Source organism: Aotus nancymaae, unplaced genomic scaffold, assembly GCF_030222135.1.
Source record: "Aotus nancymaae isolate 86718 unplaced genomic scaffold, 86718_ANA_hifiasm-v0.15.2.pri h1tg000044l, whole genome shotgun sequence".
In the NCBI taxonomy this organism is placed as follows: Eukaryota; Metazoa; Chordata; class Mammalia; order Primates; family Aotidae; genus Aotus; species Aotus nancymaae.
In genome coordinates this window covers 5,387,649-5,403,916 of record NW_026988458.1, presented here as the reverse complement: position 1 = coordinate 5,403,916, position 16,268 = coordinate 5,387,649, and the positions used below count along the sequence as shown (strand labels likewise).

The 16,268-nt window shown below is 36.0% G+C and overlaps 1 protein-coding gene across 3 annotated transcripts in view; it reads left to right on the top strand.

Moving 5' to 3' along the window:
* MYO16 (myosin XVI) overlaps positions 1 to 16,268 on the top strand; it is a 700,871-nt gene that overhangs the window by 300,145 nt on the left and 384,458 nt on the right. For all 3 annotated transcript variants that reach the window (XM_064361880.1, XM_064361879.1, XM_021677383.2), the window contains exon 7: positions 3,117 to 3,242. In XM_064361880.1, coding sequence (XP_064217950.1) covers positions 3,117 to 3,242 — 126 coding nt within the window. The remainder of the gene's footprint in view (positions 1 to 3,116; positions 3,243 to 16,268) is intronic.

The window sequence follows — 16,268 nt, the reverse complement described above, 5'->3', positions numbered from 1 at the left end:
TGGGATCATACAGAAAGAAGATGTTCTAATTACCAATGACCCTGTTGTGTGTCTTCACCCAGGCCTATATCACACTGGGTAAGTGTGTGTCGGGGCAGGGGGAAAGTTTTAGAGGGGATCCCTTCGGGGGAAAGTTTTAGAGGGGATCCCTTCTAGAGTGGACTCACACTCCCAAATGTGGAGCCTGGGATGCTCCTGTCCTTTGCATAGCTGAAAAACACTAGGACTTGGTGATGGTTTAAGCATACCAAGAGGCAACATGCCACATTTACCAAACAACACTGTGCTTGCACTGATGGAGAGCCATGGGAAAGCTGAAATAATCATGTAGCTATTGTGTATCATCCAGAGACTAAAATGTTAATATAAAATCAGTATGTTGGAGAGTCAGGGACATAGAAGTGGTTGAAAGAAGAAAATAATTATACTGACATACAAAAATGATGTTTTGAATGCAAGATGTATTAGAAGCTTCAGTATGGTAGTGTTATCCTTGTGGCTTGGCCTCATTACGTGCCCACTCTTCTGTGCTATTTAAAATCTGAAGGCTGGTGGCTGGAGAACGTGGCCTCCGATCTCAGGGACCATGCTTCTTCCTGAGACCAGTCACCTAAACTCTAAACCACTGCTTCTCCCTCTGCAAAATAAAGGCAACAATCCTATCACAGATTGTAAAGATTGGAAGAAATAACTTATGAGTTTTATACCTAATAGTTTAGCAGCCGCTCCAACCATTTGTCCTGCTTTGTAGCTGGATGGGTGATTTCCAAATTGTGATTGTTGATGGGAACTGTGTTTGCAAATACGCTGCTGCTAGTTCATGGCAGAAATGATAACCACCTCTGTGTTTCTCACAAGACCTCTTAAAGTAACAGGAGAGGAATATTCTGAGACACGGTAGTGATCAACACTGTTACAGGTGGGCACCTGACGCCCTCCAGTCACAGTCAGGACAAGTAGTAGGAGCATAAATTCCATTTCATAAATAGACATTTTTGTTATTGTTGTTTTTTTAAAAAAAATCTTTTAACTCTAGGTCTAACATGTTCTTAGTGATGAGAAACTATACCCCATAGAGGCTAGCAGTTTGCTTATGGATTCAGACGTTGATTGCAAGTAGACTCGAGATAATGCTCTTAACTCCTGCTGTTTTATTATCATTAAAAAGTTGGTTATCTCATGTAATTAAGTCAAAGGTTTCAATTAGGTTTTCATTTGTTTGTTTATTTTGGTTTTGGGATTACCTAGAAGTAAATTTGCCAGTCACCACAAAGATCACTGGTAGTAATACTTTGGATAGAGTCTCTAGTGACTGAGCCAGGATTCTAGTCTTCTGTCCCAGCTGTGCTTGTGATAACTGGCCTAAAATTATGAAAGCCAATTTTTGCTATATGGAAAACAAATCTAATCCTGCAGGGATCGGCCCTGCGAACTTGACATGATTAGTATCAACTGCTAACCAGAAAATGAATTCATTCTTGACTCCATTTGTAGATTCTTCTTTATACTAAAAATTAGCATCTTCTGAGGTTCAGATTAGTGCATATAGCACAGAGTAACTGCCAATCACTTACTGATTATTCAAATAATGTAGAATCAATTTAGAAGCAGATGAATAGATTAATTCTCTAGGATAGCAAGTATATAAAATTATATTTTCTAAAATACTTGTGGATATATCATCATTCTTGAGACTGTTTGCTAGAATATTAATAAGATTAATTTTATATGTAGCAAGCATGGCAAAATCTATGAGAAACAGTATCTTAATTTAGATGAATATATTTATTCTAATGTATAAACATATATTTATACTCTGTAGATTGAAGAGCATAATTAAGTCCAAAGGTATAAAAATAAATGTTTCTGTTAAATTTTATCAAAATGTACACATTTAATAAGCCTTTTAAAATCTTGTCTTTGTAATAAAAACACGATAGAACAGGGCTACAAAATTCCATGCTATCACAGCTAGAAGATGGCGTTGATTTTACCACTTTTAAGTTTCTTCCTTTCTTTTCTGATAGTTTCTTATTCCTAATTCTTATGTTTATAAAATAAATCAGGTAGTTACTTAGTAACCTCATTTGAGTGTGATGATAGTTTATATAGAAATAAAGGCTGCTACCTTAGAAACAGGAATTCCCTCACCTGAAAAATGTAAAAAATTCTCCAAACCTTGATCTCATCATTATTGTTCATAAGGACTTATTTCTAAACTTAAGATTCCATTAAAAAACTAATCTGGGGCCAGACATGGTGGCTCATACCTGTATCCCCAGCACTTTGGGAAGCCAAGCCCGTTGGATTGCTTGACCTCAGGAGTTCAAAACTAGTCTGGGCAACACACAACATGGTGAAAACCAGTCTCTACCAAAAAAAAAAAAAAAAAAAAAAAGTTAGCTGGGTTTAGTGGCACGGACCTGTAGCACCAGCTACTCAGTAGGCTGAAGTGGGAGGATCACTTGAACTCCGGAGATTTAGGCTGCAGTAAGACATGATTACACCACTGCATTCCAGCCTGGGTGACAGAGAGAGACCCTGTCTCAAAAATATAATTAAAAAAGAAAGAAACTAAAACTGGGAGAATGTTACAATGGTAGCTACATAGTCATTTTTAAGCCTGCTGGGATTAGTTAATTCTTTCTAGTGTTCCTGTGCCTTTTACACAGACAGACGCATCACACTGATCACATTTCCTGTTTTTGGTTATTTGAATTACCTTCTATAGCACCAGGTACAATGCCTGGAATATAGAGCTAACCAGCAAATATTTTACCCTTGGGCAAGAAGTGGCAAACTTTTCAATGATTCTATTGTATATTCTGAAATATTCAGATTGCGTTGAAAAGAAGCTCTTTGAGGGGGATGGGAGTTACATGAAAAAATGCACACTATCAGATTAAGAAGGAAAATAATAACCATAAGCATCCTTTCAAAGACTGATAATTACACCCACTTATACCAAATAAATAAAATCACATGTTCTTTTGTTTTTATGGTCTCTGTATTTTAGATCCAATATTTCATTAAGTAGCTCTATTTAAACCACTGAGTGAACTCTATGAATATCACTACTTTAACAAAATGAATAATAAGATGTCTCTTCGCTGCAGTTACACATGGCGTGTGCAAGTGGCTACAAGGAGGTGGCGTCTCTTATTCTGGAACATGGTGGAGACCTCAACATAGCTGATGATCAGCACTGGACTCCCCTGCATTTGGCAGCCAAATATGGTCAGGTAGAGTGATTTTTTGAATTCTTTTAAAAATCGTTTTACATAATTAATGAATAATTTCATATTTAATTTTGGTTTGATTTTATGTGTTAATCATTATTGAAATTTGACTTTTAATTGCATCTTCTTGCTGAATAAATATTTTTATGGTTAAAAGAAAATGCTAGCATGCCAAAATGTGTTCCTTATGTATCTGAATATTGTAGTAATAATCAAAATCTGAAAACATTTGTCCTAATATGGAGTTAAACATCTTTTTTCATATTCTATAGTCTTCATAAACTTGCAGTTTTATGAATCTAACAATTATTTGTTTTCAACAGCTAATGTTTTGTTCATGGTAAGAGTATGGAAAGTAACTTAGTTTTACACACATATGGAGATTAAGCTAAGTGTGTTCAACTCAGAACATTATTTTGGGGTAACCATCACATCTAGTAAATTTGTAGTAAGTTAGATCTCTTAGAGACTAATCATTATGTAAAATAATCTGTCATAGAATTTCAGTAGTATTAACTGTTAAAAGAATTGAAAGGGTTTGCATTTCACATACTTTAGAAAAAAAGCATATTGCCTGGGGAAGTTCTTTCAAACTAACAAGAACAGTGTTTTGACAGCACTTCCTGTGAAAAAAAGATCCATTTATTCAATAAATACATTTAACAGTCTACTAAATATCCCTGAATTGTGCTTCTAGCCAGTGAGTCAATCTCTTTGTTACTGGTCTGTTCCAGCTTTCCATTTCTCCTTGATTGAGTCTTGGTGGGTTGTGTGTTTTTAGGAATGTATGAGTTTCTTTGAGGCTATCCCATCGTTTCATTGTATTCACTGATAATATTCCGTCATGATCCTTTTAAGTTTCTGAGCAGCCCGTTGTACCATCTCCTCTGCCAGCTTTTTCTGAGTTGCTTGCTGTTTCCAGGGTTATTGTCATAATTAGCAGGGAGGAACAGGAAGAAAATTCTAAGTTGGTGTATTTTAAAGTAGCTGTTTCTGCTTCTTAAAATACTAATTTCTTAATGTCTTGTAAAGCTTGGTAAAGAAATAAAGTTAATTTATAATTATCTTCACATGAAACCCACTGGAAAAGCAGGGAAATTAGTATACGTTTCTGCAATTGTTCCATTATAATGTGTCTATTGCAATCTTTGGTTCTACATGTTGAGTGTCTCTAAATGTAATCAGTTTTTCCTGACTCATAAGGAGAATCTAGATATTTATTTCCCACTTCCTGGAAGCGGTAATGACCAAGGCAGAAAGAAAAAGATCTGTTTAGAATCAGAAATTGTATCCCTCAAGCAATCAGATCAAGCTACTGACCTTTTTTCCAGAAATGCATAGACACAAAAAGTATGCCTACAATTTCAGAGGTTGAGCTCTCTATGAAAGCTAGGCATAGACCTTCCAGAGGCCCATAAAAAACCCTGCTCTGCAGAAATAGCTTTTTTTTTTTTTTTTTTTTTTGAGAAGGAGTCTCACTCTGTTGCCCAGGCTGGAGTGCAGTGATGTAATCTCAGCTAACTGCAACCTCTGCCTCCTGGATTCAAGCAGTTCTCATGCCTCAGCCTCCTGACTAGCTGGGAATACACACACTCACCACTACACCCGGCAAATTTTTTCTATTTTCAGTAGAGACAGTGTTTTGCCATGTTGGCCAGGCTGGTCTCCAACTCCTGACCTCAGGTGATCCACCTACCTCCACCTCCCAAAGTGCTGGGATTACAGGCGTGATCCACCACACCCCGCCAGGAAATCATGCTTTTAATAAAGCTATATTATATAGTAAGAATTGAGATACAATATCAGTCAGATAAAATTTGTGTCATGTGTAAAAAATCTGTAATTAGTTTGAGCGATCAAAATGGATTTTTAAATGTTAATTTATGTAGTTAGATTTAACAATAAAAATCCTTTAATGATTGACATAAATGCCATACATGATACATGCCATGCACAGGGGTGGAGGGAACATCAGCCCAATCTACTTCTTTCAGGAAGCTTCCTAGAGGTTCCTGTTCCTTAAAAGGCTTAAAATACTGGCATCACTGAATGATAAGGCAGAAGGAATTAGTGGCCATTGGTGTTACTACTTGCCTTTACCTGTCACATTCGAAAAATTTCCCAAACTTTTTTTTTAATATCTGTTCTTTCAAATTAGAAAAACACAGTCATGAACTAAACATGAGAAATCTGATTCAGAGCCACGTTTGCTTTGTCAGATGCAAAGGAATTAAGATTGTTTTTCTTACTCCTTCTCCAGTGTGCCAGCTAGGTTTCTAGCATTCATCATTTATTCATGATAAGTGAATTAAGAAACACCAATTATTGAGAACCATGAGCATCTGTAGAAAGGGGAGAGTTTTACTTAGTTCAGCAGGTTTTTGAGAATCATGAAGGTGAATGCCTCGTGTGTGTATTGATCATCAGTCAGCACGTGTCCTGATCCATTGACAGTTGCTAGATTGGCACAGACAGATATCTGAACCAAAGTTTTCCGGAAATGGCCATGTACAATGTGCAGATGAGGCCAGTGTTTACATTACCTTTATCCTCTGCTTCTCTAGACGTGACTTTAATTATTTTCTAACTTCTGATGCATGTTAGTACTAGGGAAAGTGTCTGAATATCATGTGTCTCTGCTACTTTGTTCCATTAAGCCTACTCAAATAGTATCTCCACTCAAAGGCATGCCCAGAAAAGCAGACTTTGAGTAGCCCATTGTCCAGCAGAGTGACCAAAAGAAAGGACAAAGACAACCAACCCAGAACTAGGTGCAAAATTGGATTGGAAATCCTGAGTGTAGATGAGACTTTTGTTTTAGAATAGAAGACACCAAAACCAAGATATTCTTCTTTTACTCAGACTGAAGAAAAAAAAAACTGAGAAACTTATGGTAATAGAAGATTTTGAGTAAATTACATCTCAATTATTTTGCCAAGAAAGATAATATATGAAATCTAGAATTATTTTAAAAAATTGTTCAGCCATGAAAATATCATTTAGTATGCACTTCAGAAATTATATTTTAGAAACAGGTTTATTTGAATATCAATTTATATGCATGGAAGGTTTATAATGCTCTCTGAAGAAATTTGCTGTAAATATATTGTTTCTGTGTTCAGGGGAAAAAGCTTTAGGAATGTGAACATTAGAGAGACTAATGGCATTTTTAGAGACATTCACAGTAATTTCACTCTTATGAAGACCTTATAAATGTAAATACCTTTATGGAGAAGGTAGCTCACAATCTATAACTATATTTATTATTTACATTTATAGTGGGATGATATATGTATTTTAAAACTGCCTTTTATAAATATGTCAACTTTTGCAGTGAAAAACAAGAGAGAAGCTTGATCTCGTTGAAAACTAGGAACTGAATAAATTATATGAGTGATAAGTCTTTTGGTTTTACAACTGTGTCATGAGTTGTACATAAAGTAAAATTTCATTCTAGTCTTGCATGTATTTACTGTATTTAGTATTTAAAATTGAATTGGCAATACTACACCAAAAGTTAAGAAAATATTTGTGCAAATTCTGGAATCTAAATATTCTTATTTCCCAAAGTATTTTATATGATATAACTCACACATCTTAATAGTTACAAAGCCATTTGTATGCTCAAATACATTTTTACCCAAGTATATAAAAATTAAGATATACTCAGAGCTTTTATTTTTTCCATATATTTCTTCTTTGCATTGGAGAAACTATACAGTCTGGTTATGCCCCTACCCCTCCGACCATGCAGTATCAGTAAACTCCATGCTCCAACCTAGGCTCCTGTCTCTTTTTGATGTTTGCAGTGTCTTTGAGAAATATTTTCATGCCCACAGCTTCAAATGCTGTCTACATACTTGTAGCTACCAAAGCCTCCTCTCTGTTTCTCTCCTGTTGGGGTCTGACCCACAGTCCCCAATCCAGTGGTGGATGAACAAATCTACTCAAACACAAATCTCCAGTGAAAGTGTGGGCTGGAGGTCCATGGCCATTCACAGACACTACTAAGAGAGGTAGCAGCCATGGCCCTGATCAGCTGGTACTCTAGGCATTTATTTAGTATAGATTTAATAACAGAGGCTCTGAGTCAACACACTTATGGATAATGATTAAAGGCCAGGTTCTGAGTCCTAAAGCAAACACCATTTGTGGGTTATAAATCTGGTTGCCCTCCCCGCTCCTCCAGAGACAGCCAGCTGACCCATGGAAGATTAAAGGTTAGTTTTAGGATCACATGAGTAAATAAGTTATTTAGATAAACTCCCCCATATTCCCTAGTTATTTGCTCTTCTTTATCAAATAAAGGTAAAGGGTATTAGTCTGCCTTCAGCCGAAACTTCTACTGAAACTATGCAGACCTCCATGTCTTCCCAGATTATATAGTCTGTAATTGTACAATCTTTCCAATCATCTTGACTGAACCCCCCACACTCTCCCAAATTCTACATCTATGTATACTACTGCCCGGGGATTGTCTCTATCTTTCTGTCCTCTAACACTACCTGTTTAAAAAGAAAATCATCTCCTCTTTCCCATTCCCATTTGTTGCTCTTCTGTTTCGTCATTTATTCACCACAAAACTAGTCCTTTGCCATTTTCCTACCTCTCCCTCCTCTCATGCCTAACAAAACACAGAGCCTAAAAACTCCTACCCAGTAGATTGTGTTGAGATATTTAGGCTGTAATCACCACAAATCAATCTGTGCCTCTTCACTGCCTCTCCCCTCACCCAGGGCACTCATTTCTCTTTATCTGAGTTAAACCATCAGCCTTTAGCAAGTTTCTACCCTTCTCCCCTACTCTTCTCTTAACAGTGAGGCTGCAGTCATTCTACATTGCAGACATAATCAGACTGTTTCAACACAGTGTCCTTTCCATTGCTGTTGAAATAAAATATGTATTCCTTAGCACCATTTATAAGTCCCCACATGTCAGAGCCCCTGGTTAAGTCTTGTGTTTTATTTCTCCTGCCTCACCCCACCCTATTTGAGGGTAAAGCTATACTGCATGTATCTCCATTTCTAGAATGCACCACCACATATAGCCTATTCTTTGCTCTTTCTGAAATTGTTAAATTTTCCCTTGCATGGCTACATTGAGATGTCACTTCACTGGCTGTCTTTCCTAATGCTTGGAATTTGCATATGATGCTTCCTCTCCTCTCTATATACGTGCACTCTGTGTATCCTGTATCATAAACACAGCCTTACTGCAACTTGCTGTAGTTGTCAGTTCATTCATCTGTATCACCTTTTAGTCTGTAAGAACTGATTGTAGGAACATTTGTTTGGCTTATAAAAATATCACGGCATCCCAGACAGGAGTCAACACAGAATACTGGCTAAGTTACTGTTTATTTAATGAGAGAATCAATAAATGCCCTAATGTAATACATATTTACCTTTGTCAATGGATCACTGAATACATGTGTGAAGGGTAGATGAGTGGGCACACTTCTGAGACTGGTTTTTGCAGGAAATCCTCATGGAGATTTCCAAGAGAAACCTGGGCACATGCAAGGGCTTTGGTAGCACTGGAGATAATTTGGGATGGATTACTCAAAGAAATCATGCACACATGAAAGGGATTTCAACCAAGGGCAATATATTGTGAGCAACTCTGTATTTAATGGCTTCTATATATGCCCCAAAATTTGTGTTGCAAAGTTAATCCCTGGTGAAGCAAAATTAGGAGGTGAGGCCTAATGAGAGGTGTTTAGGTCATGAGGGTTTCATTCTCATGAAAGGATTAACACAACTGTAAAAGGAAATTGTGGGAGTGGTTCTTTCTTCTGCTTTTCTGCCATGTGAGGGTATCATAATCCTCTCCTCTGTAGGGTGCAACATTTAATGGGGCACCTTGAAGGCAGAGAGACTAAGGCCTGCTGGCACTTCTATCTTGACTTCCCAGCCTCCAGAACTGTGAGCAATAACTTTCTATTCATTATAAATTACCCAGTCTCAGATATTCTGTTATGGCTGCACAAATAAGACTGTGACAACTGTATAAAAGCAAAGTACCATAAAAGGAGATTCAGGAGAGGTGGACACAGGCAGAGGAGGACTACGTGGTTTGCTGAATAGAAATAAAAGAGGAGCGTTTCAGAAAAGAAATACATGGACAGTTACATGGAAACTGCAGTGATTAGAAAGTATTTATTTTGTGGTATGAGGGCAGAATCATTTGGTTAATGAGAAATCATAGTTGAATCATTACAAGTAGTAATGTATTGGACTTTTAAAAATATTGTATCTGAAATACTTCACATGGTTCTCAGAATCAGACATATTTACACATTACAATGTAGAGTATGCACTACTGAGCATAGGTATATGTAATTCAAGTGGGGTATGCAAGTGCTGAGTTTCCGAGAGACTGTAACATTATAATTTCCCCTTTATTAAATTAAATCAATCTTTTTTAGCTTTTGAACTAGGAAGGAATGAGTGCTGGCTCCAAACACTCATTGCTGTATTTTAACTTTTTAAAGAGATACTGTGACAATCAAGAAATTAATTTTGATAAATTTAGCCTCACTGAAATACAACTGTCTGAAGAATGAGTAAAGTCTATACCAGCAACTTACATGAATTCAAATTTCAGCTTAAATACATTTTCTGTTAAGTCACTTAATGTTTCCTTTTATACAGACACACTCCCCTTTCTCTCTCTCTCTCTCTCTCTCAATTATAGTCACCTTAACCTCTGATAGCTTTGCTGATTATGAAAATCTTTTAATAGTGGAGATGAGTTGTAATTGAATGGCACACTCTACCTGTTCACATTTCAAGTGATTTACGTAAAGTTTTTTGTGAGGTTAAGACAGATGTTCCAGAGAAGAGTAATTGGAATTAACACTGGCCTGCTTAATTCAGTTCTGCAAAGTGCCTCACTGATTTTTAATTGGAAGCACATGGAAAATACTGACTTAACAAAAAGAAAGGAATTCCCCAAGTAGGAGAAACTTCCTTATTCCACACATGAATGTTTATTTTTACAGGCCTGAAATAAAATGGAATTACTTTTATTGTTAAAGATTTTCTTGTAGGAGATACTCACTTTTCTGACTTAAATGCTTTCTGCAGTTGGAGTTGTAGAGAACAGTAGTTTTCTGGGATATTGCACATGATTTTATTTGGAGTTCTATAAAGAACAAGTTCAATTTAGAAATGCAACATAATTATTAGACTCTCTGATACACTGACATTTTTGCAAAGATATAAAACCTTTAGCATTATTGTTGCTCTTTCAAATTTGTGGAAAACAAAGTGAATCTTAACTAATTTTTGACTTTTGTTTTCTTTCTTTCTGAACTTTTCTTTCCCTTCCTTCTGTCTTCATTTTTCCTCACCTTACTCCATCTTCTATTTTTTGTTCTTTCCTTCCTTCCTTCATTTCTGACATGTGACATAAAAGGAAGAAAATGTCACAAATCTTTAATATAAAGCAAAACTCATTCTTGCAACTATTTTAATGTCCTGGGAACCTACAACATATATTTTATCTTTCAGATTTAAATATAGCCTCTCTTTCTTTAGCAAACTATATATTTGGAAATCAAAATGGGCAACTTCTAAATATAAGCACCCTGCTGTAACATGAATAAGTACTACTGAAATAATTTGTGTTCTGCAAAACCAAACACTAATTTTGAATGGGCTTGTAAGAAATCTAGCAATAGGGCATACCATTGGAAACCTAATTAATTTTATAGTGAGAACACTGGCAAAAGCCATAATTATTTGGGGAGATCTCTTAGAATGCTTGGGCCAAAAGCTCAGCATTAATGAAAAATGCCACAGAAAGTGTTACAAATGCAAGCAACCAAGCAAACAAACAAATGAACCCCACCTCAGACTGAAGAAACCCCTGTCATTCTAACAAGAAAAATAATGCAAGAAATGAAAATGAAAGGTAAGGTTAGGAAAGGAGAAAGGATAATAAAAATTCCAAAGAATCTCCAAAAAACTTTTTAAAATTAGAACCATTGAATGAATTTATCAAGGTTTTTTTTGCAGTAGGGTTAGAATCATAAAACAGATAGTAATATGTTTAACAAATGATGTGAAATATTTGTACAGTTATCACTACAAAACATTTCAGGGATGATCGAAGACCTATGCAAATAAAGAGGTAAGCCCCACTCATTGATACTCAGTTGTCATTGAGACACTGAATATTGTTAAGGTATCTGGGAAGGCAGAATAGTGGCCCCAAGCAACATTGACATTCATGCTCTAATCCCCAGAACCTGTCAATGTGTTACAAGGCTAAGTAAAGAACTTTGCATTGTGACTAATCTAAGGATCATAAGCTGGAAAGGCTTTCCTGGATTCTCTAGATGGGCCCAGTGTAATCACATGGGCCCTTAGAAACAGAGACTTGCTTTTGGCTGAGAGACATACTGGGGTGTGACTGTGGGAAAATGGCCAGAGACATGCAGTGTTGCTGATTTGAAGATGGTGGAAGGGGAGGGACCGTTAACCAAGGAATATGGGTGACCTCAAAACTGGAAAAGCCAGAAACAAATTCTGCCTTAGTACCAGAAGGGAACACAGAGCTACCAGAACCCTGGCGTCAGCCCGGTGATACCTGTGTCAGACCTCTGACCTACCGAATTGTAAGACATTATACATTTTTATTGTTAAAGCCATGAACCTTGTGGTGATTTGTTATGGCAGCCATATAAAACTAATATAGTAGCTACCTATTTAAAGCAATCCCAATCTAAATCCTAGCGGTATTTTCTTACAACAATTGAAAAATTCATTCTAAAATGTGTATGGGATGCAAAGTACCTATAATAGACAAAATGGTCTTGAAGGAGTAAGACACAGACTTTTTTTCAAGACACTATAAGTCTTTCACTTGCAAGATTTCAAAACTTGCTGTAAATCTATACTCATAAAGTTGTTAGGTAATATAGTAAGGATAGACCAATATATCAATGAAACATAAAAATAGCATCTACAAATGAACGTAATGAGCCAGTTGATTTCCTACGAAGATCTCAAGGGAATTCAATAAGAAAACATGGTCTTCTCAACAAATGTTGCTGAAAAATAGATGGTGCTGGACCATACAGGCCTTTACATGGCATTCACAAAAACTCGCTTGAAATGGACCATAAATATAAAAGTTAAAATGATAAAGCTTTCAGAATAAACTGTAGTATAATATTATCATGAACTTTGAGTAGATAAAAATAGGTAGAGATATTGTACTAAACAAAAGTAAAAGAAATAAAAATGTTTTTCTGCTCATCCAAAGGCATTTTTAAGAACATGACTAGGCAAGCCATAGCATGGGAGGAAATATCTGTAATACATACACCTGAAAAATGCATCTAGATCACATAAAACTGCACAGAGGCTAATATTAAAAAGGTAAACAATCCAGTAATAAATGGACGAGAAATTCTTGAATATCTGCTTCACAAAAGATGGCCATTAAGCACATGAGAGTGTTCAATATCATTAGTCATCAGGGAAATGTAAATTCACCTGCCCTGAGATACTACTTCAGTGGCTAAAATTGTTTTACTGTGACAATATCAAGTATTGGAGAGGGTGTGATAAAATTGCCAGTGAGGATAAAAATATTAAAACCACTTTGTAAACTTTTCTGGCAATTTCTTATAAAGTTAAATATACACTTACCAGATTACCCAGGATTCTACTTTAGAATGTTCAAAAGAGAAAAATCAAAAATCTACATTGATAAAATGACATATGTCCATAGTACCTCATTTGTAGAGCAGGAAACAAAAGTCTCAACTCTCAATTAAGAAGAAAATGATGAACATGTTGTAGTGTAGTTATACCTTGGATTACAACTCAACAATGAAGAATGAAAGTGTCAATGCATGCACAAACATGAACAAATCTCAAGAACATTATGTTGGTCAAACATATGTATTTCTGTGTTCTATTTAAGAATAGACAAAACTAATCTGGGGTGCTGTAAATTACACTGTAGTTTCCAGTATAGATGAAGATTGTCCATAGAGGGTCAGGGGTACGTGCTGGTGATGAGAAATGTTCTATAGCTTATTTGTGGTGCTGATTACACAGGTACACACATTTGCCCAAATTGTTATAACTGTGCACTTATTATTATCCATTTCACTGCCTTTAAATTACTTCATTGTTTAAAAAAAGAGTATTTGTAGAAATACAGCTAAGACAGCTTCAGTTTCCAGCACAATGCAGTTGAGGTCATTTAATTTGATGATTTCACTTCTGTTGTTTTGGCTCCTCTTGCCCAGGAAAAAATGGTATCTACAAACATTTATCAATTGAGTATGAGCTACTTTGAATCACAGAAACACACTTTGTTTCAGAACTTACTGTTCTCTGTAAGTCAAAAAAGACATACAATGACCATTTAAAAATATCTGGAACAGAATCATAATAAAAAAATTACATTGTCTCTATCCCTATGGGAGCTGTAAAGAAAGTGGAGGTAATTTTCCTTTGATGAAAATTTACAGCTTTAGAGGTTGCATAGCAACCTTAGATGTTTATATTGTAAAAGGGAAGTTTGAAAAATAATATTGCAACTTACAAAGTTTATAAGAGATTCATAAAATAGGCCAGGCTCTGGCTCATGCCTGTAATTTCAGCACTTTGAGAGGCTGAGTCAGGTAGATTACTTGAGATCAGGAGTTCAAGACCAGCCTGGTAAACATGGTGAAACCCTGTGTCTAATAAAAATATGGAAGTTTTCCGTGTGTGGTAGTGCATGCTGGTAGTCCCAGCTACTCCAGAGGCTGAGGCACAAGAATTGCTTGAACCTGGGAGAAGGAGGTTGCAGTTGTAGTAAGCAGAGATGGTGCCATTGCACTCTAACCTGGGTGACAGAGCGAGACTTCATCTCAAAAAAAAAAAAAAAAAAGAAGAGAGAGAGAAAGAGATTAATAAAACAAACACAGAATGCGTAAATGAGGTTATAAAACAGATAGAGGCCAAAGTGATTGAACTGTTAAAAATACCATAGAAAGAATCAACAATACCTCAAATTGGTTCTTGTAAAGATTAATGAGGTGAACAAGTTTTGGAAGTACTGGTCAGAAAGATAGAGAGGACATGCACAAAATGACTGATAGTGTGCATGCAAATGGAAACATAAGTGCACAAACAGCACAGCTATTTAAAAGACAATAAAAGAAAAACACAATAAGAAGATATAACCAACAGTATCGTGCCAGTGCATTTGAAAACTTAGGCAAAAATGGCAAATCTCTAGAAAGTAATAACTTTAAAAAGTATTATATAAAATCATACCAAAAAGAAATCCAGGAGAGTCCTATAGCTACTATAGACCCTCATTTTCAAAGCAATGCACCATTAAACCACAATGATCTATTCTTTTACACCCAATAATTTAACAACAAGTAAATGCCTGATAATAAAATTATTAAGTAGAACGTAGAGCAATAGAAGTCCTTGTTAGAAGTAGAAGTGTAAATCTGAGCAATCTCTTGGAAAAAAATATATGGGCACTACCTGGTTACTTTGATGATATCCAAACTGATACCCCAGCAATGTCATTTTTAAGTACATATATCCTGAAGAAAGTCTTGTATGTGTGCACCAAGAGATATAAGTGAGAATACTTATGATAACATTATTTGTAAAAACAAATAAATGACTGCAAATGGCTTGAATATTCACTGGGAGAAAGGTGAATCAATTGCGATATATTTGTGTGATACAATTCCATGCAGCCAAGAAAAAGAATGAACCTTGGTTAAACCCATCAAGTCTGATGGCTCAAAAATGCAATGGTAAGCCATGAAAACAGGACATGGAAGAATCCGTACACTATGATTTCATTTCTATAAATGTCACAAACAGATTAAGCAGTACGTTGTTTAGGGATACTTCCATACACATGTGCTAAGCATATAGAGAAGATACTAATGGTTATCCGAAAAGTCATGATCTTAGCCAAGTCTAGGACACAGAGGCATAGTTTGGGGTAGAAACACACAAAGATATCATTTTTTAAAAATGTTGAGTACATATTTTTAAAATTTAGGTACACTGAAATTTATTTTATTATTGCTTTTTCAATAGCACATGTACATTATATATAGCCTTTATATGTGTGATATAGCATTTTTTTAAAAAAATACTTAATTTCTGAAGTCGCTTAAGTCTTATAGCTTGAGATAGCATTTTTCTAATGGTACAATGTGACTTTAGGTTCACACTGCCCACATTGCTGTCAGAGAGGAACAATATCAACAAGTTAGACTTCAATGAATTGTTCAATTAAAACGGAACAAAACACACTATACCATATAAGGAATATACATTATGGACTTTCAGGTTGTATTATGGCATAGAATCAATACTGTACTGTGGTACTTGGTTGTATTTTGCCTTTCATGTTTTAAACTTTCTGGGTAGTGATCCATTCAGTGTAACTTACTTCCCTTATAAAGACACATGAACACACGTATGTTCATAGTGGCACTGTTTACAATAGCAAATACCTGGAACCAACCCAAATGCCCATCAATGATAGACTGGACAAGGAATATGTGGCACATATACACCATGGAATACTATGCAGCAATAAAAAATGATGAGTTTGTGTCCTTTGTAGGGACATGGATGAATCTGGAAACCATCATTCTCAGCAAACTGACACAAGAACAGAAAATCAAACACTGCATATTCTTACTCACAGGCAGGTGTTGAACAATGAGAACACATGGACACAGGGAGGGGAGCACTACACACTGGGGTCTGTTGTGGGGGTTTAGGGGAGAGACAGCAGGAGGTGGGGAGGTTGGGGAGGGACAACATAGAGAGAAATGCCAGATATAGGTGACGGGGGGATGGAGGCAGCAAACCACATTGCCACGTACGTACCTATGCAACAATCCTGCATGATCTGCACATGTACCCCAGAACCTAACGTACAATTAAAAATATATATACAGAGAAATATAAATAAAATCCATACATTTCTGAGCCATGAAAAAATATATGTATATAATTTTTTTTTACTATT